At 43.0% G+C, this 22222-nt stretch overlaps 1 protein-coding gene across 11 annotated transcripts in view; it reads right to left on the bottom strand.

The window, feature by feature from the left end:
• The window catches only part of TSNARE1 (t-SNARE domain containing 1), a 498360-nt gene that overhangs the window by 319555 nt on the left and 156583 nt on the right, over positions 1-22222 (bottom strand). For all 11 annotated transcript variants that reach the window (XM_054816241.1, XM_054816249.1, XM_054816243.1 and 8 more), the window contains 2 exons: positions 13496-13573; positions 5092-5161 (listed from right to left, as the gene is read on the bottom strand). In XM_054816241.1, coding sequence (XP_054672216.1) covers positions 5092-5161; positions 13496-13573 — 148 coding nt within the window. The remainder of the gene's footprint in view (positions 1-5091; positions 5162-13495; positions 13574-22222) is intronic.

Here is a 22222-nt window from a genome sequence, read left to right as displayed (position 1 = left end):
CACAGGCTGAGCTTATCCATAACAAAGGTGATATGAACAACCTGAGTCAAGTAAGTGCTATGTCTGGGTCCAATTCATTGTAGACTTAACGATTATGTCCTGAATGTCAACGTATTCTGAAAGTGCTTCTACAGATACAGCAAACCACCTTGAACTGAGCCTGAGTGCATTGAAGAGCTCATTCATTGCCATCCTTTAGTTGACTCTTGCTGTTTGTAGAGGCTTCAAGCTTAGATAAAGATACTTCTTGTCCCAAGAGCACCCCAAATGGGGCACCTGCATATGTTGCATCAGCACTGCTTCACCAGAGGTATCACTCGATTACAGGGTTGTGTGGTGGCAAAATAAACTGATGAAATTATTTTACTCACCCGAATTTTTTTTTTTTTCTGGTGATGTGGCAAATTTGCTGGGGAAGGGTGAGGAAGATGGAGTTCACTCTAATCCCAGCAAAGAATACGGCAAACTATATTGCATTTTGGCAGAACTTGCATGCCCAGGGAAAATAGGTGCCCTGTGAGGCTAATGTTTGGCCAAAAGGCAGGTATGAGCTGCACTTTTGGCCTCTTCCAGGACTGTTGTCTTTGTCTCACTCCAAAGCAGCTCAGATCTCAAACTGAGCTTCCATTTGAAACTCCATTTGAAACTCTTTTGCAGTCCTGCACTGTAACCAGTTCTGCAGCATAGCCGTAATAAAATCATTAAGGTATTATATATTAAAAAGCATGCGCTCCATCAGTGTTCTGCACAAAGTGAGCACTTCGTGGGTATATATTCACTAATACTGCTCAGATGGGATGCTCAGGAGGTGGTCATAGGAATTCTCTCCCATGCACCATCTTAACCAGGATTGCTGTATCAATTCAATCAGAAAAGCAGTTTTATTTTCTCACATTGTACAGATGTAGAGTTGAGCCCTCTCTCAGTTGCAGAAAAATCCCTATCCGTTTCAATAATGTGCACATTTAAAAACAAAACAAAACAAAACACAAAAACGAAGGGAGAAGGGAGAAGAAAGCTAAAATTTGGACTTTTCCTCAAATCAGGAGAAATCAACACATCTTGCAGCATGGACACACTGAAAAAAATCTCATCAGTGCTAAAAGCCCCAAAAATATCCTTCTTGTAATTCCTCTCTAAATAGGCAAATGCTCCTGCTAGTGACTGGTAAAGGACTCAAAAATGCCACAGAGTGAAGATTCATGGGCTACAACCCAGACACACTTAAAGGGTAGAAGTTATGACTGTAACTCAATGCAATATTGTTCTTGACCTTGCACATGGAATGAGCTAAGGCCAAATGTCCAATGAGGAGCTATACTCCTCACTGATCTGAGCTATACAGGAAGCCTGGTTTGGAGAGTATGGATCGCTGCTATGGTCAACCAGCCTCCACAGAAAGGGCATCAAGGACCCTTCATGACACTAAAAGCTCAGTCTCATGGCTTTGAGGTGGCTATCAAATGCTACTTAGAATCATAGAATCATAGAATCTTTAAGGTTGGAAAAGACCTCTAGGATCATCAAGTCCAACCGTCAACCCAACACCACCATTTCTACTAGACAATGTCCCAAAATGCCATATCTATAAGCTTTTTGAACACCTCCAGGGATGGTGACTCCACTGCCTCTCTGGGGAGCCTGTTCCAATAATACTTGCAACTTGCATGACCACTTTTCTTTTCTTTTAGTCAGAGTAAGATCGGGTCAGGTTGTGAAAAAATGCAAGCCTTTTTTTTTTTTTTTTTTTCCTAAAAAATGCTAGCTTAACATTTTTTTCTTACTAAATCTTGTTCTCATAAAAAAAAAAAAAATCTGGTGGTACACAGGGATGCTTTATCCTTACAGTAACATTAAAAGGGGATGTCTCTGCACCCAAATGTCTGGGTTCAGCTGGGCAAGGGCATCCTTCACGCCTGAATGTGTTGGGTCAGCAATGAACAAACGTGGGCAAGACTGATATGGGGGAGCGTGCCATACTTCTCAGAGTGCGTTGCCCAGTTTACAGGAATGCTTTCATCTCCAGCCTCTTTTTTGAGGCTGTTGGGAGACAAACCAGACATACCGACTCACAAGAATAGAGACTGGTTTGCACTGTCTCTTAGAGACAGTGATGTATCTGGGTATTTAAGTGTATTTGCCTAAATTAAAAGCTAGTTACCTTCGGTGTCTAATGTTGGAGAAATCCCTCATCCCAAATCTTCTGGCTAAGGAGGCACATAAATTCCTTGCGAGCTTTGATTAAATGAAAGGTCGGGGGGGGGGGGGGAAACCTAAAAATTAGTCATTTTTTCTTGTAACATATCAGTATTTAGCAAGCTGTTGGTAGCCAAGCATCATTGGAGAAAGCTGTCAGCGTTCCTACTGGCCCTAGCTCCTCATCCCAGCTCCATGCACCTTTTTTTTCCTTTTGCTCCCATTCCCTTCCCAATTAATCCAGGGTCAGCTGCATTCAGCAGACTCCATCTAGAGCTTCTTACAGGTATTTACATTTCACTTGCTAGGACTTCCAGCTCCAAGCACATAGCACACAAGTATTTGTACAGGCTCTGGGAAGAGCTTTGACCAAGATTATTCACTGTTGGGTCTCATATATACACTACTCACACATCAGCAGCCACGTCTGCCTCGCTGACTAGAGCTGGCACTCCATTTGGGATGAACTCTCCCAAATTCACTTGCCACAGATACAGTCCTTATGCTGAACGACTCAGCTATCAAAGGGAGAGAAACCATTTCAGAAAAGGGACTAGCCCAATTTGACAGTAAGAAGTCTGCCGTCATCTTGATGCCCTTATAAATCTGGTGCGTACGAGGGAGAAAGTCTGCATGAATTTGAAAAGGAGTGAGGTAACTTTGGGTGGGTTTTTTTCTATTTTAGCAGGACCCTGCAGCTAGGTAAACACGTATTTTGCAGTATACAGACTATGGTAGCTAAATGTCCTATGTGGCAGGACCAGTATTCACCGTGAACCCCTATTCTCAAACATTCTGCCTCCCCTCGCCTGCCTGACAGTCTCATTTTAGGCAGAGCGATAGTCATCTAGTTAGTATGAAAGTAGAAAGTGTGGCAATTTTACTATTTAGATACCCACAAACACTATCGTTTTTCTAATAGCCAAGGCTATAAACCTACCAAATGTTCACTCATTGCTCCCCAGCCATCTTCCAAGTTAGAGGATGTTCAAGGAGAAACATGCATCAACCTTTGAAGGAAAGGGGCCAAGTGGCGAAGGAGGAAGATTAAGCCATGATTTGCAGCCGGGGAAGCAGAAAACACTGCCCTAAAGGTCTCACCTGAAGAGCTGACCCTCTACTTGTTCCTGAGCATAGAGATATATGCAGCACTGCCAGCTCTCGTGATTCATGGCATACTGCTTTTTGCTGGTGCAGCTCTCGTGAGAGGCAGGCAGAGGTGCTTGTAGAGCATTCAAGGCTGCTTGCACGCATCTGGCGATGAAATAGGGGCAATGCGAAGGACACATCGGTGTTAGGACAGGACGAAAGAATGGAGGGATTGAGGGGAAGACAGCTGCTGGTCCTCCTCTGCTGGGTACCCTGCAACTGTTCGGTCCAGAGATGCAACGAGCCAAATGGAAGAAATTAGGACAGATCTCCTGCTAGAGCATGGAGAGAGGGGATGAACCAGGAGGGAGGAAGGAGACAGCTGGAGGAATTCTGGGGCTGACGATAGGGCCAGGGAAGCACGGTTAAAATAAAAATAAGCTCCATTTAGCTATCTGGACAATTAATGATAATTCCGAGATCAAAAATAATTATTGCAATTAGTGCATTATGCATCTATTTATGTAACTGCTCAGGAAAGAAGAAAATTATCTACCCATGTTTTTGAAGTGCTCTGAAGAGTAAAGGAATTGATTCTTAAATAAAAAAGAATAGTATAGGAGTGCACGCACAATAGCTGCTCTGCATGATAGAGAGGCTTTCCTGGGTTAAGGATCTCCAGCAGTTACTGGGGTGGTTTATGCTACAAATAATTTTGTACATGTAAACATCTTTCCTGATTACATTGATCTCCACAGGCTGACTTCTTACTCTTACATCCTCTCCAATCTCCTAAATTTAGTTCCAAATCTTCTGACTATTATTATTATTACTATTTTTAATCCTCAAGTTTGCAAAACAGAGTATATGTGAATTAGAGCAGATCTGATGCACTGATGAAAGCAATGGATTGGAGAGAGAAGGAGAGAGACTGCAAACCAGTCTGAGAGTTTATATTGCATTGAGAAGGTCAGTCAAGTCCATCAGGCAAATTACAGTCTATAAAGCCAATATAAAGAAATAGAAACCAAATTCTCCCCTTTGTTCACAGCAGAATCTCAGCAGGAACTGCAGTCATATACATGAAATCAGAGCCACATCCTAAGTACTTGATTTTTGCATGCAAGCTGCATTAAGGGAAGCAGCTTTAATAAATTGTGGAAAAGCCATTTTAATTCTCTAATTAGCATGCGTACAATGAAAACTAACAGTGTGTGTTTGTGTATACACATATCTAGAAGAGAGTTTAATGAACTGTATCTATGGCAAGTGAAACTGAAGTTTCATTTTCTCAGTGTTGTGTCGTGTGATGCAGGTTTTGACACCACAACACACTTTTCCACCTGTAAAATATCTTTTTGCTCCTCTTTTTTTTTTTTTCCTCTTAGGTTCATGGTTTTTGGCCGGGGGGGGGGGGGGGGAGGAGGGGAAAAATGGAAGAAGCTACACAAGCATCCTAGTCTGGCTTCACATTAAAAATGCACTAAAAAAAAGAACAAAAAACAACAAACATAAAAAAATAACAACACATACACAACCACAGAAAACCCTCTTTCACTGTGGGCCATCATTTTCTGTTATCTGCCTACCATTCTCTGCCACCTGAAACCAGCACAAGCAAAGCTTTATACGATCAATACACGTCCTACGATCATTAATCACCAAGAGAAAGGAACAAAATGAAGTAAGCCTGACCAAAAAAAAGTGTCCAGCTATAGAAAAAGGACAGAAGAAAGGGTGAGGATAGATGAGGAAAAAAATGAAAAGGCTGGGACAAAGATCTGCAGCAATTCAAAACAAACTCACAGTCCATCCTGTAGCTCTTGAGTATCATTTGAGGTCCCCAGAGATCGAAGGCTTCTTTCCAGAGAGGTCACTGTCAACAGCAGAGAAAGAAACGATAAAGAAGCAGTACACTTTTTCAGAGAAAAAAAAAAATAAATACTGGATTTTTCAATCATTTATTTGTCTTTTAATTTATTTTCTTTCGAAACAACACAATGAAGAAGTGTTTGGGCAGGTAACTCATGAGACAAAGGGGACAACATCTAGCAATGCCTGTTACGCCAAAACGGATAAATTGGGTCCTTTGGATGCAGAAATAGTGAATGCACTTGTCATGTGTCATGATAGGACAAGGCATGACTATAACAGCAAGAAACCCTCCATCCCATGGACCTTGCACAGATCTCTGACTCTGCCAGCCCCAAAATTTCTAACTCTTCATATTTCAGCAACTGCATGAAATTCCCAGGGCTGGATTCTGATATCTTCTATCTCATTGTTCAAGACTTTAATACTCAAAATCTTTTCTGTGTTTTGGCTCAGATAAAATGGGCTTCTTCACTGTGATCACCTCCTGTGTTTGAGCTAGAGAGCTTCTTGGGTGTTTCCATCAGGGGAGGAGAATACTCTACCCTAAGAGCAGCTGGAAGCTGGAAACATGGTTTGTTTTGCAATACACAGTGACTTCAGATTTAAGAAATATATATGTGTGTGTGTACATGTGTATAAAAAAAGTGGCAGAAACCTAGGAGTACTGTTGCCTTTTTACATTCTTGAATGTTCACTGTCTCAAATTCACTCTCCAATTATCTGCAGGTCACTATTTTTGGACTTAGCATATCAAGTATGCAAAGTACTTCAAGATCTTCCACAATGGAAGATGCCAAATAAATGACATTCTTAATATTTACATGTGGGACTTTCTCAGGACGCATCCATTTGTAAAAACTCATAACTCGCTATCAGTCACACTTCAATATTTAAGGAAGGAAAAAAGAACCGATTAGAAATGTGGCACAATTATTTCCATAGAAATTTAAGAAATCCTCTATTTTAATGACTCTGCAGACTTAGGCTTGGCCTGTAACTTTGTACAAGTCACTTCAATATTTTTTCACTGACAGACAAAATCCCCTCTTCTCTTTTGGGCTTCTCTGGGTTGACACCAAAAGTCACCGAATAGCATAAAAAGTAACTAATGTGCCTGGACAACATGAGTATTCAAAACAAGCTTGAATACCACCGTGTATTTTCACCCCGCTTACTACATCTCAGTAACAGATTTTAGTGCAGACTTTGGCTATAAAGCCTCAAGCAATTGTCTTTAACTCAGCTAACAGTTATTATCCTTTGCTGGATGCACAATGTTTTAAAGAATAAATTGAGAGTTTTCACTAATAACTATTTGTTTCTCTAGGAGAACAGGATTGATCCTGCAGAGATCTCACAGATATTACAATTCCCTCTCTTCCCCCCTCCGCAATCCTAACGAATCCATCTCCTGTACAGCCTATATACCATCTGTTTCAAAGACAAAATTTTGCATCCTCTAAAAATACTTCTGGGCCCATCAACCCTTCAGAACAAAGCAGAGCGTGGTCCTTGGAGAACAGACAGCAAGTCAAGGTAGAGAAAGCACTTGTGCGGACGTTGAATTTCTAAGAACGTGTTCATGTCATGTGTGCAACTGCAGAAGGGAAAGCAGCAGCTACAGCATCCAGGCACCTCTCTAACCTGAGCTGCAAAACCAGGACAATTCAAAGTGAAAGCTACTCACTCAACCAGTGTCTTCCTATGAATGAAGACGAGGTTGATGGAAGACAGATCTGATACATGGGCAGTTCTCTGCAGAAACAGTACAGACCTTTGCTACTGCCTGCTTTGGAGAAGATCAGAGTAGGAAGCAGTTGACTGTTCAAGACTTCACACACACGTCATTTCACACTAAGGCAAATCCAAGAGCTTTCACATTTGTTAAATATTTTGGAAAACACACATACAGGCAAAAGAATCTCAGACAGGAATGCAAGAGAAGAGGAAAGTGCTTGTCAGTCAAGTGAGAAAATGACTCAGGTTTAAGTCCCTATCCTAAAATTTTATCTAATATTCTAATTCGAGCATAATATTTACATGCTTACATAAAGGTCAGTTATCCCAAAAGGACAAGATGTGCACTCTGGAACAGCCAAAGGTTGGAATTTGATATGGCTCTTACCAGGGAAATAGCAGAACTGAGACTCCAGCTTGAGTCTCCAGGATCTTGGGGAGACTGAGCTATTTTGGGGTAAATCTAACTTGCTTTGACCAAGATTCACTCTATCAAAATCTGTGTACTTCCTGTGCTGGATGTGGAAAATCCCTCTCAATTTACCAGTTCTGCCCATGCGAGCAGTAACTCTACCAAAGGAGCAACACGTCAAGCTGTGCTGGAGAGATGCTATGAAGCCAGTGTTAAAACAGACATCTTACTTTAAAAGCCTTGTACACTTAATTTTTAAAAGCCATACGCTAGTCCTCCAGGATGAGGCACGTTCAGAAGAGATTGCTGCTGTTGGAGCTGCACAGATTTACATAAACTGAGAGTTTGGCACCCATTGTCTATGCCGTTGCAGCCCTTAAAATCAATGGGGGATAAGAAACCATCCTGCGATGGCAATGGAGACTTTTATCGCACCTTGGGGATGCTGAAAAATCCTTTGCTCAGCCTCTCAGATCAAGGTAATGGGACTGCGCATGATACCAACCTGTCACAGGGAGTCATTAATGAGCAAGTAACAGGAATTAGGGAGGGAAGAGACCCATTAGACCACTCAGGTTCTCCATCTGGCCAGAAGAGGTCTGATTCCTCCAGTATATCCTCCACTGATCAGCCCTCTAGACACCATGCGCCAAACCAACCCCTTTTACGAGCGTTATTTATTTTACTTATTTATAAGGCATTTACTGAGAGGCAGCTAAAAGCTGTACGCTGAAAGAAATGCAAAACCTTCACAAAAATAAAGCGGAAAAAAAAAGCCATCAATAAGACAAATTCAGCCAGTACTTGAGCTTCTTTTTGTGGTTTGCTTTTTTTTTTTTTTGTCCCCCAAAAAGAAAAATCAACTAAACAAAAAAACCCCATAAAACTTGCATAAATCAAATCACTATCAGACAAACTTCACTATGCTCAAAAGGGACTACCCCCAAAGAATTACAGAGAAAGAAAGCAGATGCAAAGAATAGGAAAAAACTCCCTGTACCCCTTGAAACTTTGGTAAGAGATCGGATTAAAAAAAAAAAAAAAAGTCTCTAAGCTCATAACCTGGCAGGAAAGTGATCCAACAGCACATAAACAAAACCAACTGCCCTGACTAAGGTTTTTCATCAACACGTGAGTAAGATCTCCATTTTCATAGCAGAAGGAGGGAACAGGAGGCATTTATACATGAGATCAGCCAAGGTCACCTCAGAGCTGCAAAGATCCCCCTTACTCAGGAGGCAAGTCCTGAACTGCCTAAGAAGAATTTAAATCACCCCAAAGGTTCAGTTTTCTACAAAAAGAGTAAAGAAAGCGAAGAGGGACAAAGTAAGCAACTTCTATTACTTTTATAGTGTCACTCAATAAAAATTAACAATGCTTTAAAATCCCAGTACAAAGTTGACTTCTTGTTTCATTAAAAATTAGCCATTCCCCAAAGACAGAAAAAAAAGAAATATAGGTGAGACTGCCCACAACCTGACATTTTGAGTATTCATGCAATAGAGTCATAGTATGGAGAGCTCACGATATTTTTAGCATCCCAAGGGGGAGAAGAACATTTCAAGTGCATGGTTTGGTCTCCAAACACAACGGGGAACCTGAAAAGCCCCAAAGAGGCTGGGGTAACGCAGGAAAACAAGGAAAAGGAGAGCTGTGACTGGATTTTTGCAACTCTGAAGGACGTTCAACACACCATGCCCAGCGCAACAGGAGTACAAACCATCATCTGGTGAGCATCTGCAATGCAGCCACTCATTCCTTGCTTAGCTGCTTGCGTGGTGGTACGCAAACAACAGCACTGACTTTTGCTACATGCTCTGAGATGGAGCTTGCTGGGTTTCCTGAAGAGACCATATGGTATGGCTGTACAGGGCAGAAGGGATCATGGGCATCCTTTCACTTTTTATAACCCTGCAAAGTCCTTTACCTAACATGGATTAGCTCTGCAAAATCTTAGCACTAAACGCAGCATCCCTCTCCTGAAAAGCTGTGCCCACTTTTGAGGAAGAGGCTATGAAGAAGTCACACACAAACTGAATGAAACTTGTTTTAGCAGATAAAAAATAATATGGGTGGTGAACAGAGCAACAACAGTAGAGTATCTTATGGGCATTTCTTCAACCTAAAAGCACTTTAAAAAGCATTATAAATTCATAGATTCATAGATTTTAAAGGCCAGAGAGAGCAATTCTGATTATCCAATCTGATTTCCTACCATAAAACTTTGTCCCATCACTCCTACATCAAGACTGTAGACTGTAGCTGGACTAAAGTATATCTTATAAAAAGGCATTTGAATCTTGATTTAAAGGTTCGAAGCAATGCCAAATCCATCACGTCCCCTCAATAAGCAGTTCTAATGGCTAGTTATCCTCATACAGAATGAACGAATTTGTCTAGCTTTGACTCCTATCTCCTGATCTCGTTATGTGCGAGAATGTTAGATTAATGAGCCCTATGCTATCTATTTGATGTCTTTCTTCCCAGAGAGGTACTTACACACCATGATCAAGTCCTCTTAGATGTCTCAAACAGAAGATGGGATGGCATGCATTTTAAAGCCTGATTTGCAGGCTTCAAACAGTTGTCATAGCTCTTCTCTGTACCCTCTCCAATTTTGCAAAATAGTTTTAAGTGCAGGCACTGTCATTACCTGCTTCACAGAGCACTCAATGCAGGCAACTCTTAAAGCACATCATCACGCGCTCTATACCATCTCAAGAGGAGAAACAAAGACCACCGCAAATAGCTCAAAACCTAATTGAATGGATTAATGCAATTCTAACAAAGAATAAAAATAGAAATTGGATCGTGGCATTTCAAAAAAGACGCACCACTCATCTTCAGTTTTTCTCAGTATAAACTCCAATATAGCAGAACTTGTGATTACAGCACAAAGACATATCAAGTCAGCCCTAACCTGGCTAGTTTGGATATGAATAGCACACAGAGACTCACAAGCAGGTTGCAAAAACTTGACACTGAGCCCTTGGTTTGGCAGCAGAAGTGCTACTACCATTCATCACGAGCGTTGTCAAAGTAAAACTATTAGTGCTGGAGCAACAAAGATTGATGCTAATACAGGTATTTCTGCGTGTTATAATATGGTTATACACCTATCGGTAAGCCAGGGACCAGTGATCACAGTTGGGAGGTTCAAGCTGCCACAGTGGCCACAAGCCCAGGTCACAGCATGGGAGTTTTCTCAAGGAAAAGCTCAGGAAAAAGGCCCTGGGGGTGCTGGTGGACACCAAGTTGAACATGAGCCAGTAATGCGCCCTTGCCGCAAAGAAGGCAAGTGGAATCCTGGGCTGCACTGAGCAAAGCATTGCCAGCAGGTCAAGGGAGGTGATCCTTCTCCTCTGCTGAGCAGTGGGGAGGTCACATCTGAAGTACTGTGTTCAGTTGTGGGCTCCTCAGTACAAGAGAGACATGGACATACTGGAGAGAGTCAAGTGAAGGCCCACAAAGATGATGAAGGGGCTGGAGCATCTCTCCTATGAGGAAAGCCTGAGACACCTGTGAATCCTCAGCTTGGAGAAGAAAAGGCTGAGGGAGGATCTTATTCATGTCTATAAATATCTGAAGGGAAGGGGCATAGATGACAGAGCCAGGCTCTTTTCAGCGGTGCTCGGTGCCAGGCCAAGAGACAGTGGTCACAAACTGACACGCGGGAGGTTCCCTCTAAACATCAGGAAACACTTTTTGACTGTGAGGGTGACTGAGGACTGGCACAGGTTGCCCAGAGAGGTTGTGGAGTCTTCATCCTTGGAGATACTTAAAAGCCATCTGGACATGGTCCTGGGCAACCAGCTTTAGGTGGCCCTGCAAGAGCAAGGGGGTTGGAGAAGATAACCTGCAGAGGTCCCTTCCAACCTCAACCATTCTATGATTCTATGAATTTCCCAACCTTCTGCACCACATGGTTGTACTTCACCCCGAGCACCATCAATCTCACCACTGCTCTGCAGTATCCCAGTGGACAAATACCACTGGCAACCCAAAGGTGACTTTCAGGGGCTGGATTCCTCAGATTCTGCTCTGTGACCAAAGCTGTTGAACTTGGGTTATCCAAACAGTTTGCCAAAAAACTATGAATAATAAGTGTCTCAAACTATCATTTATATAATGCATCTACTAGTTAGCTGAAAAATAATGAAAAATAAACAAACATGAAGTGTCCATTTCCCATTTTGCTTTTGACCCATTCAGAATCATCTTGTATGTGCAGGAATTGAGATTCTGACAAACTACTGAAGAATCATAGACTCATACAGGTTGTAGGGAGATCTCTGGAGGTCTCTAGTCCAACCTTCTGCTGAGAGAAGGTCCACTAAAGAGCAAGTCGTTCAGGGTCTTGTCCAGCTCTGAGTATCCTGAGGGATGGAGATCTCATAGCTTCTCTGTGCTTCCGTTGCACTGGTTGACCGCCCTGATGATCAGAACTTTTTTATTCATATTGAGTTGGAATGTCCTATATTTCAGATGCCCTTTGTGTCTCATCCTTCTACCGTGCACATCTGAGATGTTAAGGCTCCACCTACTCCACAGTCTCCCATTAGGTAATTTAGACAAGAATATGATTTCTGTTAATTCATGTTCGACTTCTGGTTGACCAGGACCCCCAGGTCTCTTCTTTAAAATAGCTTTATAGCCAGCCAGCACCCATCTCATCATGTTGCATAGAGTCATTCCATCCCAAGGCACAAAGGAAAGCGTGAATAATTATTTTCCTTCTGGAAAGTGCAAGCTGGTCACTCGAATAACTTCATGGCGCCTACCCAGAGCCTACACTGGTTTCACGCCTTCACCTTCTGGGAGAGTGAAGAGCAGCAATGAGGCTCACAGTGCTTGGGGTGAGGTACATCCATGTTGCAGGAGGTCCTGAACTCAAGGTGATGATTGTTGAAAGTAAACTCAAACCTACCAATCCCTTGTAGCCATAGAAAAGTTGGTGCGTGAATTTTCTTGGCAGATGGAGCATACACAATTCCTCGAAAGAAGAGATGACTACTGTATTTTAGAAGTTTTACTTACCATCCTTCTTCTAGCAAGGACTCTTTGCTATAAGGACTGGAGCCTTACCCCTGGGAGATGTAGGGGAGAAATTCCAGAAATAAGGAGGCACTAAGATCCTTACTAAGGGGTAATGGGTTCAAGCTGAAGGAGGGTCGATTTAGATTAGAAGTTAGGAAGAAATTCTTGACTGTGAGGGTGGTGAGACACTGGAACAAGTTGCCCAGAGAAGTTGTGGATGTCCCATCCCTGGAAGTGTTGAAGGCCAGGTTGGATGGGGCTTTGGGCAACCTGGTCTAGTGGAGGGTGTCCCTGCCCATGGCAGGGGGGTTGGAAATAGATGATCTTTGAAGTCCCTTCTAACCCAAACCATTCTGTGATTCTGTGATCCTTTCTTTACACCACGCCCAGCCCTCTCTATCAGCCGATCCCCATAGACACAGGAGACACCAGAGAGAGAGGCTGGCCAGGTGATTCAGATGCAATTTCAAGATCCACTGTAATATCAGCACCTTATAATTTTAGATCCTCGTCTGGTGCGAGTGTATTTTAGAATGGGGATACCATGACATTAACTACCATTCAGCAACGTTAGTTTATATCTATCTGTAAAATACACCCCTCCAGCCCAACCCAACAAAACTGATGAGCCAGAGCATGTCTCCAAAGGAGGGAAGCACTCTGCATCTCCAGGGTCCAGGGAGACATGAGCAGGAATAGCATCCCCGCTCAGTCTACAGAGTGACGAATAATAGACGAGTTGTGCTGTTGGTGTTTTTATAAGGGAGATAGATGCTTTGCAAGCTCATGTGACAAGCTCGGAACGCAGCAGTGCTGCAGCACATTAGAAAATGAGTCTGGCTTGTTCCACCTTTCTGCGCTCTAACTCCCTATTGTAACAGATGACACAATTAAAAATAGAAAAGGATGTAGTCTCAGCAAGGATCGGAATATATCTGTGCCTGTTTAATGGAACATATGGTGGAATATTTTTACATCTTATAAAGAACTGTGTATTGGACATGTGCTGGTGCTTGTGAGATGCAGCAGCAGAAAAACTGCATTAATGTTTGCTCCCTGATAACAGGACCTGCCATACACTATGTACACGCACACGAGTCATCAGCAGGACAGCACACAATTGACTAGGAAACTTTTCATTATACGCACCATTGGAGTTAATTCGGAAGACATTGGCTGAAGTCTCCTGAAAAAGTTCCTGTAGTTCACTGGGATCAATCTGGGTGGCTGTGTAGACAAAAAGAGAGAAGATATATTAATACTGGAGAACACTGATCACTTTGAAAGGGGCTCACCTCCCAGCTGATCCTCTGAAGGGGGATGTAGGTTCCTCCTTAGTCTGCAAATTTAGCCCAAGTAGGTGGTCCAGCATCATCAGGGCAGTAAAAACGCTGCTACAACATGGCAGATACAGCCCACGTGCATCGAGACAGCATTTGTAGGAATTATTAGCAATTGGAATATAAATTATTTCTGATCATTTATCAAGTTGGAATATCAGAGCCACAAATGAATGAGAAACCACAAGCACAACAACATGGTTAAGCATCACTTTCCAGAGCAGGAGGTCACATGAGCAGGTCCTGCTTTCAGCAAAAGGGGAGGAAGTAGTGAGCAGAGCACAACTGCTCCATGGGCTCAAAGCTTTTGGGGCAAAAGGGACATGGCAGCCCAGATAGGTCCTCCACACATTCATCTTCCAGCCCCCAAGAGAGGCTCCCCGTCTTCCTATTTCTTCCCAATACCCCAAATGCAAGGGTCAACGAGTCAGTGCCAGGAATTGCCATTGTTGCTGCCCAGATGACTTCTCTCAGCTTCATTCCCAAGGTCCCACTTTGGCCAAGGTACCCAAATCCAAGGTACCACCAAACCCAAGGAATGCCCTACAAGGAGAAAACTGAAGTGAGGTTTTGACTGCTTGGGTTTTGTTTTGGGTTTTGTTGTTGTTGTTACCTTCACTTCCCAACATTAAACCACCTGAAACTGTCCTGAGCTCCTCCACAGCCTCATCATCCCCAGAGAAGGAGAGATGTGAGATTGGACCGGGCTATATTACGCAGAAAGGATATATCACTTAAATAAGCTTTAAACAGGTGTTGGAGTTTTGATTGGTAATACTCACCAAAGAAACACTCATTTATACCTATGTCTTTGGTACCAGCTTTCTTGTAGCAGCTTTACAGCAGATTTTCCCATGGTTTAGCCCTATTCTGCCTCCCACCTGGGTCAGCTTTTGCAGGTTTCCCAGAAATTGCTCTACCTGAAACCTTGGCCAAGTCCAAAAGTACCACAGGGCTCGTCCACCCGACACACCACAGTGCTTTCAAACAGCCACTGCTATCAGCAAACTGCTCCTCTGAGCCGAAGCATTACAGAAACTCGAACAGGAGCTATGATTCGTATTTCCAAGTCAGCAGACTGTAACTACGACATACTCTGCATCCCCTAACCAGATTTCCCTAAGCTGTTAAAGCATCACGCACCTAAATTGCATTTCGAAGAGCAGAGGTCATTGACGGAGCAAGGCAAAAACCATGGATATCGAACAAAACGATAAGCCCACTTGATGCACTGCTCAGGCTGGTCCTGAGGATGCATCCCCTGGTGCTGGAGGACTAGCTCCACATCCAAACAGCACAACCAGGGGATTTTCCACTGCTTCTCACCCACCTTACCTGCAGCAGCACTCGCGTGAGACGATTTAGCCCTGTACCAGCCGTAAATAAAGTCCTCGATCAGTCTGTCAGGTTGACACAAATCCAGGGCATTAAATGGCATTTAATCCAAATGCACAGGGGCTCATTGCTAGAGATTTTCCCAATCTTCCTGCAGTTCCTCCTAAATCAGCTGTCCCAGGCACTCCTTTCCTTTGCTTTATATATGAGGCTATATAACACAAGAAATTAGCTTAGGCTTACCTGTCCCCCAGGAATTTCACTTGTTACTAACAAGATCCAGCTTTCATTAAATCACTGACAAAAGAGCAGCACAGGATAAGATTTTTTTGATCTTCACAGGCTGCACTGACCCCAGTTTCTTGGATTTTCAGTGTGCCGACACGCTCTGGGTTAATAATACAGGAGAATGGGTAGCCAGGACATGGCTTCGGCTTGGATAAATTTCTAATTGCATATGCTGAGAGGACTGGTCCAAACCTTTTGTGAAAAACTAAATTTGCTTCAATAGATTTTTATCTTGGACCAGTGACACTGAGTCCATACGCACTTATCTACTTTGCTGACTGAAGCCTGAGATGAACCATAATGCAATCAAACCAGGGTTGGAAATTCCTTCAAGTCCTCAAGCAGCCTGAAGGGAACACTATCGCATTCAACCCTCCAAATAACATGGACAGAAAACTTCAATGTGTTCCCAACATGGGGGACACTCCTGCAGATTCACAGCATCCAGCAGGTACCTCTGGGGAGTCATTTAAAATGCCAAACCCACCCCAAAAGCAAAGGTGAAATATCCCAAATGTTGCAAAAGGCAGGAGAAGCAGCGATTTCATTGCACGGACTGTGCCTGCCTGCATTTCGGAGTCCCTGCAACACCATGGGAAAGAAACACCAAACAATACTGCGTGTCCAGAGTTGGTCCATAAAGTTAAAAACTACCCAGAAATTCAGGTGCTAATTTGGGATAGTCGAATGTATCTAACCTCCCCTGGGTGGCCATGGGGAGACCATTTTGCTCACCCTGTACTGCATTTCCCTCATGGAAAAGGGGAAAAACACAACAGGACAATGTGTGAGGATCGTACTCTAAAGACACGGAAACAGTTAACTTTTTAAGTCTCAGTATATTTATTTTAGCCAAATGCCAGAGGACTGTGAGATGATGAACTCCCCCTCAAAGCCCCCCAAAGGTTTGAAATCAAACTCCATAAATATCTAACACAGAGCAACACGAAAACCCCACACCTCAAATAAATGCAAATTAAATGGAAAAAAAAAAAGGAAAAAAAAAAAAAAAGCAGATGCAGACTTTGGCCAGAATTTCCAAACAATTACTTTGTAAATGCAATGCTCGGAGAATGGCTTATCTGAGAAAACTGCATTGAATCTGGCTTGCAATTTCCTGCCCCTGGACTTTTATTTCATAATACAGCATGCTGCCAGTTCTGTTTTTATTTTGTTTTTGTTTTAGAAAAGAAAAGAAAATAGTAATAAGGAGGTTGTTTTAACTGCTCCAATTTCAAGCTTCCACACATCAAGCAGAGATGTTGTAACTATTCATGGAGGATTCAGCAGTTCAAGCAGACAAGCAAAACAATTTAAAAACAGCAACAGAAAGCAAAGCAAAAATGCATCTGCACTGCCAAGCTAAGTGAAGACATACCAAGACTGCGAAAGAAAGTGAATGTGAAGTACATTTGTGTTTAATAAAAAATTAAACATCTTTGACTACATAAAGCGAGTGCTAAAATATTACAATTCCCAAAGAAGGAATATGAGCTTGCTGATATGCAGTAAATACTTTGCATGCCCCAATGCTAATAGAGTCCAGGGCTACAACTGGGGAAAGGGGCCTTTTATTCACACTGCGGGTCCTAAAACCTGTGAAGAGTTTGTGGTGGATACATTACAGAATCTTAGGCGCAAATCACTTCTCTGCTTCCTTAACTGGATATTTCCAAAAACATTTTTACAGTTTCCAGCTATTTCCCTCCATTTGCTTTCTAACGGAATCCCCTTGGCATGAGACAGGACAACCCAACTGACCTTCTCCCCACCTAGCAAATGCCGATGACCTGTTATATTCATTGCAATTGCTAAAGCAGCAGCAATCAACACTGGCATTTCTGATATTTTCATAACGTTTCTTAATTCTTCTGCCTTTTGCCTGAAAAGCTACAGGTGGCCGCAGCAAATGGGAAGGGCAAGCTTTTAAGCACATGCTCTACCAGAGCGAAGCATGTTTTTACGCGCTCTGGCCAGCTGCAATGGGAGACCTCAGCTGCGAATGTGGTCTTAAGGAAACGTGCAGCTTGAGATAGAGCCACTGCCTCGTAATCCACCTTGCTGCACTCCTGGAAACGCGTGTATTTGCTTTTCTTGTTGTTGTTCATGTGCTTATTTCATTTATTGCACCAAAAATTCATTTCTTTCACAAGAAAAATAGTTGCATCCCATCATGCGATGGCCGCACGTGCATGGTACGAGATACTCCTCGTCCGATGATGCTGATGGTGCACTGAGGAGGAGGAAGGGAATTCATCGCAGCCAAACAGTCCCTTTTCACTGGACTTTGCTGCCTTCTCCCTGCTGTTAACCCTTCTCATCTTGTCATCACAGCAAAACTGCCTCAAAATAAACCTTGGAGGGAGTAAGTCCACTAGGAAATAAAAGAGAGTGAGGAAACAAACCATGCTTTACTGTTAGCTGGCTGCCCAGCTCTGTATTGGCAAGACAAACTCAGGAACTGTTCCAGGGGTAGTTTATCCCAGAAACTGCTTCCTCTAGGGAAAAATCAGTGAGACTGCACCAGATTTAAACCCAGACATGCAACACCATCTCACATCTATCTGCTATGCAGAGGTGGCATCCTGATCTCTGTTCTACCCCTAGCACTTTGGGCCAACAACAACAACAACCAAAAAAAAAAAAGAAAAAAGGAAAAAAGGAGGAAACTGAATCATAGAATCATTTTGGTTGGAAAAGGCCCTTAAGATCATTGGTCCAACTGTAAACTTAACACTGCAGAGGCCACCACTAAACCATGTCCCTAAGCACCACATCTACGCATCTTTTAAGTATCTCCAGGGATGGTCACTCAACCACTTCCCTGGGCAGCCTGTTCCAGTGCTTGGCAGCCCTTTCAGTAAAGAATTTTTTCCAAATATCTAATCTAAACCTCCCCTGGTGGAACTTGAGGCCATTTCCTCTTGTCCTATTGCTCGTTACTTGGGAGAAGACACCGCCACCCACCTGGCTACAACCTCCTTTCAGGTAGTTGTAGAGAGTGGTTGAGAACCTCAAAAATCCACACAAGCCTTACACATGATTTTTGCAACCATTATTCCAGTGGAGACTCAGAGTGCATTGCATTCCATGTAACGCATCACTTCTCTGTCTACGGGAGACAATCGGGATGAGGACTGGCCCAGGTAGACACTGCTGTGTCAAGCGCTTGGAGCAAAATATAACCTGGGAGCTTGTGTTCTGCTTCCCCCCATCCTGCTCAGGAGGGAGAAAACGCTGCTGATGCACGTGGGCATCCCTGGGGCTCTCAGGCACTGTGATAATGAAGCGGAAAAGTCTTTCGGTTCCTGTTCAAGACAAGCCAAATGCAAAGCCTGAGCAGGCTTACAGGGTCTTGTCTCTAGTGATCTGGATATAATTAATGTCCAAAGGGAATAGCTAGAAGTCCAGGACAACACGCATGGTAAAGGTATCTACAGGAACATCCCTTCGCTTAATGTTAATGAAAACTGCCCGTGTTCCCCACGTTAATCTTCCTTGCCTATTAATTATTTCACACTAATTTGAAGCTCTTAATGGCTTTTCTGCAGCCAGGTGAAGTCAATTGCCTCCCTGAACTCAATTTTGTAGCAAACTCAAAAAAACTCTAAAGTTGCAGAAAAGAAGAGGCAATAATTAGAGTAACTCCAATAAAAAGGGAAAAGAGGAAAACCAGGACAAGCATTCAATCTTTCTACTTACAATACTTCACGTGGCTGTAGTAAAGCACCTTAGAACTGTAATGCATTTATCCTCAATCCACCACCAAGAGCTACGCCTGTGCTCTGTTAACAGGCAGTCAGAGATTTCTTGCATCTTTCTCATTTGAAAGTTTTCAATGAAGTGATAAAAATCATCCTTTGCTGGTACAAAACTTCCAGCAGAAAGTGATTTGGTATCCAAACTCCTCTTTTGTATGTTGGAACTCCTGAAAAGAGTAAATTGGAGGTAGGGACCAACCTGTTCACTATGATTTCAAATTATCCACCCTAAATCCTCTGTTTACCAATAAGGATTAAGCACAATGGGCATCACCTGTATTCAAGCCCTGTGGCTTAACCCCTTCACGACCCAGCTGAATGGACACGTCTCACCCACCAAGCACCTTATTCCTTCTCCAGGACCAGGGGACCCACTGCAAGGCTTTATTTCCCCCCTTGAAGACTTCTCAAAGCGTTAACCCCAGTTATCCAAGTGTGTAACTATTGAAGACCATGATCCACAACGAGAGCCATGTGCCTCTGGCACTGGGAAATGGAACTCGAGGGAGAGAAAGAGATTGATTTCTTGCTGCTGGCTCAAGAGTAAGAGATTTGCTCTGGAGCAAAATGCTAAATTTGTGTCTTTATTTTTGCTTTTCCACAACAATTGACATAAAAATGAAGACGTGGAAGAAGGTGAAGGAGGCAAAGGGGGAAAAAGAAAGAGTAAAGACAAAGCAGCAGTTTGTCATGGGAAAAAGAAAATGCTACAGAAAACAGACAAACAAGAACTGGTGGATGCAAAGCCACCTACACCCACCCCCGACAAGTTCTCTAGCCACCAGTACTCAACAGCTTCTAAGGGCGCTCGTCCCTGTGGACTCTCTGGAGTCTGATCCCATGCTTCATACCAGCCCTTGGTCTCTTCCACAGCGAGAACACCGTTTTGGTCTTCAGCTGCCTTTCCATTTCATATAAAACACAGGAACCTTATTTACCCTCATGACCTCTGCCCTTCTGTTGAAACTGGTCAAAAAAGATTCAGCAAATGCCAGCAGAGAAAGTATTGGCCAAGAGCGTGTTTGGACAAGGCTCCTTTCCTCAAGGAAAAGAGTTTAAAATAGAAAGGGAAATGGAAGGGAATGAAAGAAGCAACATCGTGTCTAATGTTGCAAAGTTGCTCCTGGCATGCAAGCTCAGGAGGTTTTTATTCCCTCCTGTTGAAGTGTGAGTGAAATAAGTGATAAAGGGAAATGTAAGCAAAAATCACACTCATCAGGCAGTGTGCTTTTCATCAGCATTAGAAAACGTGATGCTGCTTCACGTGGCAATGCTCTGAAGCTCTTTGCAATGGATTTATGCAGTGACTTGCAAAAGACCTGCGTCTCCTTGGCATGGCCAAAGCACAAAGCGGGGGCACTGAAGGGGTTACACATTTAACTAATGGGATGAAGCTGGTGTTGGCATCACTCCTCTTCTACCCCCATTCTCACACAGTGGGGTCAGTGTATTCAAGCTGGTGGACTTGGCAGTGTGAGGTTAGAGGTTGGACTTGATGATCTTAAAGGTCTTTTCCAACCAAAACCTATGGGTTCACTTGGCGTCTCTGTTTGCATCAAGAGTCATAAACTCCTGTTAACTTTTTTTGAAATGGGTTGGCTAAATTCTCCTGAACAAACAAAATAAAATTTTCCTAGTTTTAGAAATGAAGTTTTACCTGAAGGCATGTCAGCTGGAAGAATCCATTTTGTCCCACCCATCTGAAAGTGAGATGTGTTTAGTACCCGCCTCCTCCTCCTCTCCCCAAGGGAAAACCAAGAAGCCAGGAGGTCTCTCACCCCACAGCTTTGCCCTGAAGAAGTACCTTGCTCCCACCTCACTCCCCCACCAGTTACACTAGCAGAAAAAATATAGAGCAAATGAGAGAAAAAACACATTTACTTGAATTGAACAGGGTGTTGTTTTTTTTTTTTTTCCGAGACCTACTATAGCCATAGCAAGTTGACCAAAGGAGACAGAGTGCACAAGACCAAGGAGGTAAAGCAAGCAGGAAGAATAATTTCAGGTTGGTAAGAATCCCGCCTAGGCATGCATTTTTTTCTTGTGCTCTCTGAAGTAGAGTTTCAATACATTAACCTTTGTAAAGCCTTTGAGATTTGTGCTTTAGTTAACATATCCCCAGAGAAGTAACTGCCATGCACGATGTCCCCAGCACAAGTGTTCCTGGTAGAGCTAGTAAGTTTTAACTGGTGCTCAGCATGGCTCTTTCTTGGAAGCTCCTAGAAAAAAAAAATATAATAAAGCTATATAGCTACATATCCTTGAAAGAAAAAATAAATACAGAGTCTATGCCAAGGAAAGGCTAAGAAGCCAAGGACAGAGGCTATTCAAACAAAAGGTTCCCATGTAGGTGAGGTCTAAGGCAGTGCGACCAAAACTTTGCAGCTTGGCAAGTGTCTGTGCGTTGGTGACATAGGAGGCATTGCAAGGGACAGCCCAGGCATGGCAAAGTGTCCCTTACAGAAATCAAGAGAAGGTAAAGGGTGAGCATTAACTTGCAGTGAAGGTTAACCTTAGAAATTAAAGAAGACAGAGAATTAAGACGCTGTCTTCTCCACGACCTAGCTGAGGAAAGGGGCTACACACAATCTGTCCACCCCTGTTTTAAATCAGCCAACAGAGAAGTTTTTTCCTAAGCCACTTGGATGGAGCATTATACTCTGGGGTGCTCTGCTTTTTCCAATCCTCCTTGCCCATACCATGATGGAAACCACCCCCTGCAACTCCAAACAGAACACCAAATCAGCCAGCAAAATGCAAATCTGCGTACCTCCAAGAAGCGCTTCACAGAGAAAAGGAAACATTAGTTATCTTTTTACAGTGTAATCAAGATTCAATCAGATTTGCTTTGCATTATTTCTAGTTAAGATGTTTTTATTCTCTTTTGTTTCCTTCTTTAGCATATATGATAATAAGCAACTGCTGAAGAAGAAAGCAGTGAGACACTTGGTGCATAGCTAGTGTTGGTATCTTCTCAGCCCTGCAGCTCACCCTGCGTGTCCAGGAGAGCAGACCACACCAGTGCATCAGCTCACACATAGGGAGTCTGGCCAAGGAGATTTGCAGCCATGCCAACAACGACTTGTTCAGCTTTGCTGAACCACTTTGGATCCATGTCCCAGAGGGTATGTCTCCACCAATCTCATAGCAGT

The sequence above is a fragment of the Grus americana genome, chromosome 2 (genome assembly GCF_028858705.1).
Source record: "Grus americana isolate bGruAme1 chromosome 2, bGruAme1.mat, whole genome shotgun sequence".
In the NCBI taxonomy this organism is placed as follows: domain Eukaryota; kingdom Metazoa; phylum Chordata; class Aves; order Gruiformes; family Gruidae; genus Grus; species Grus americana.
The sequence above is the reverse complement of the archived record's forward strand: the minus strand, read 5'-3'. Positions and strand labels throughout refer to the sequence as shown.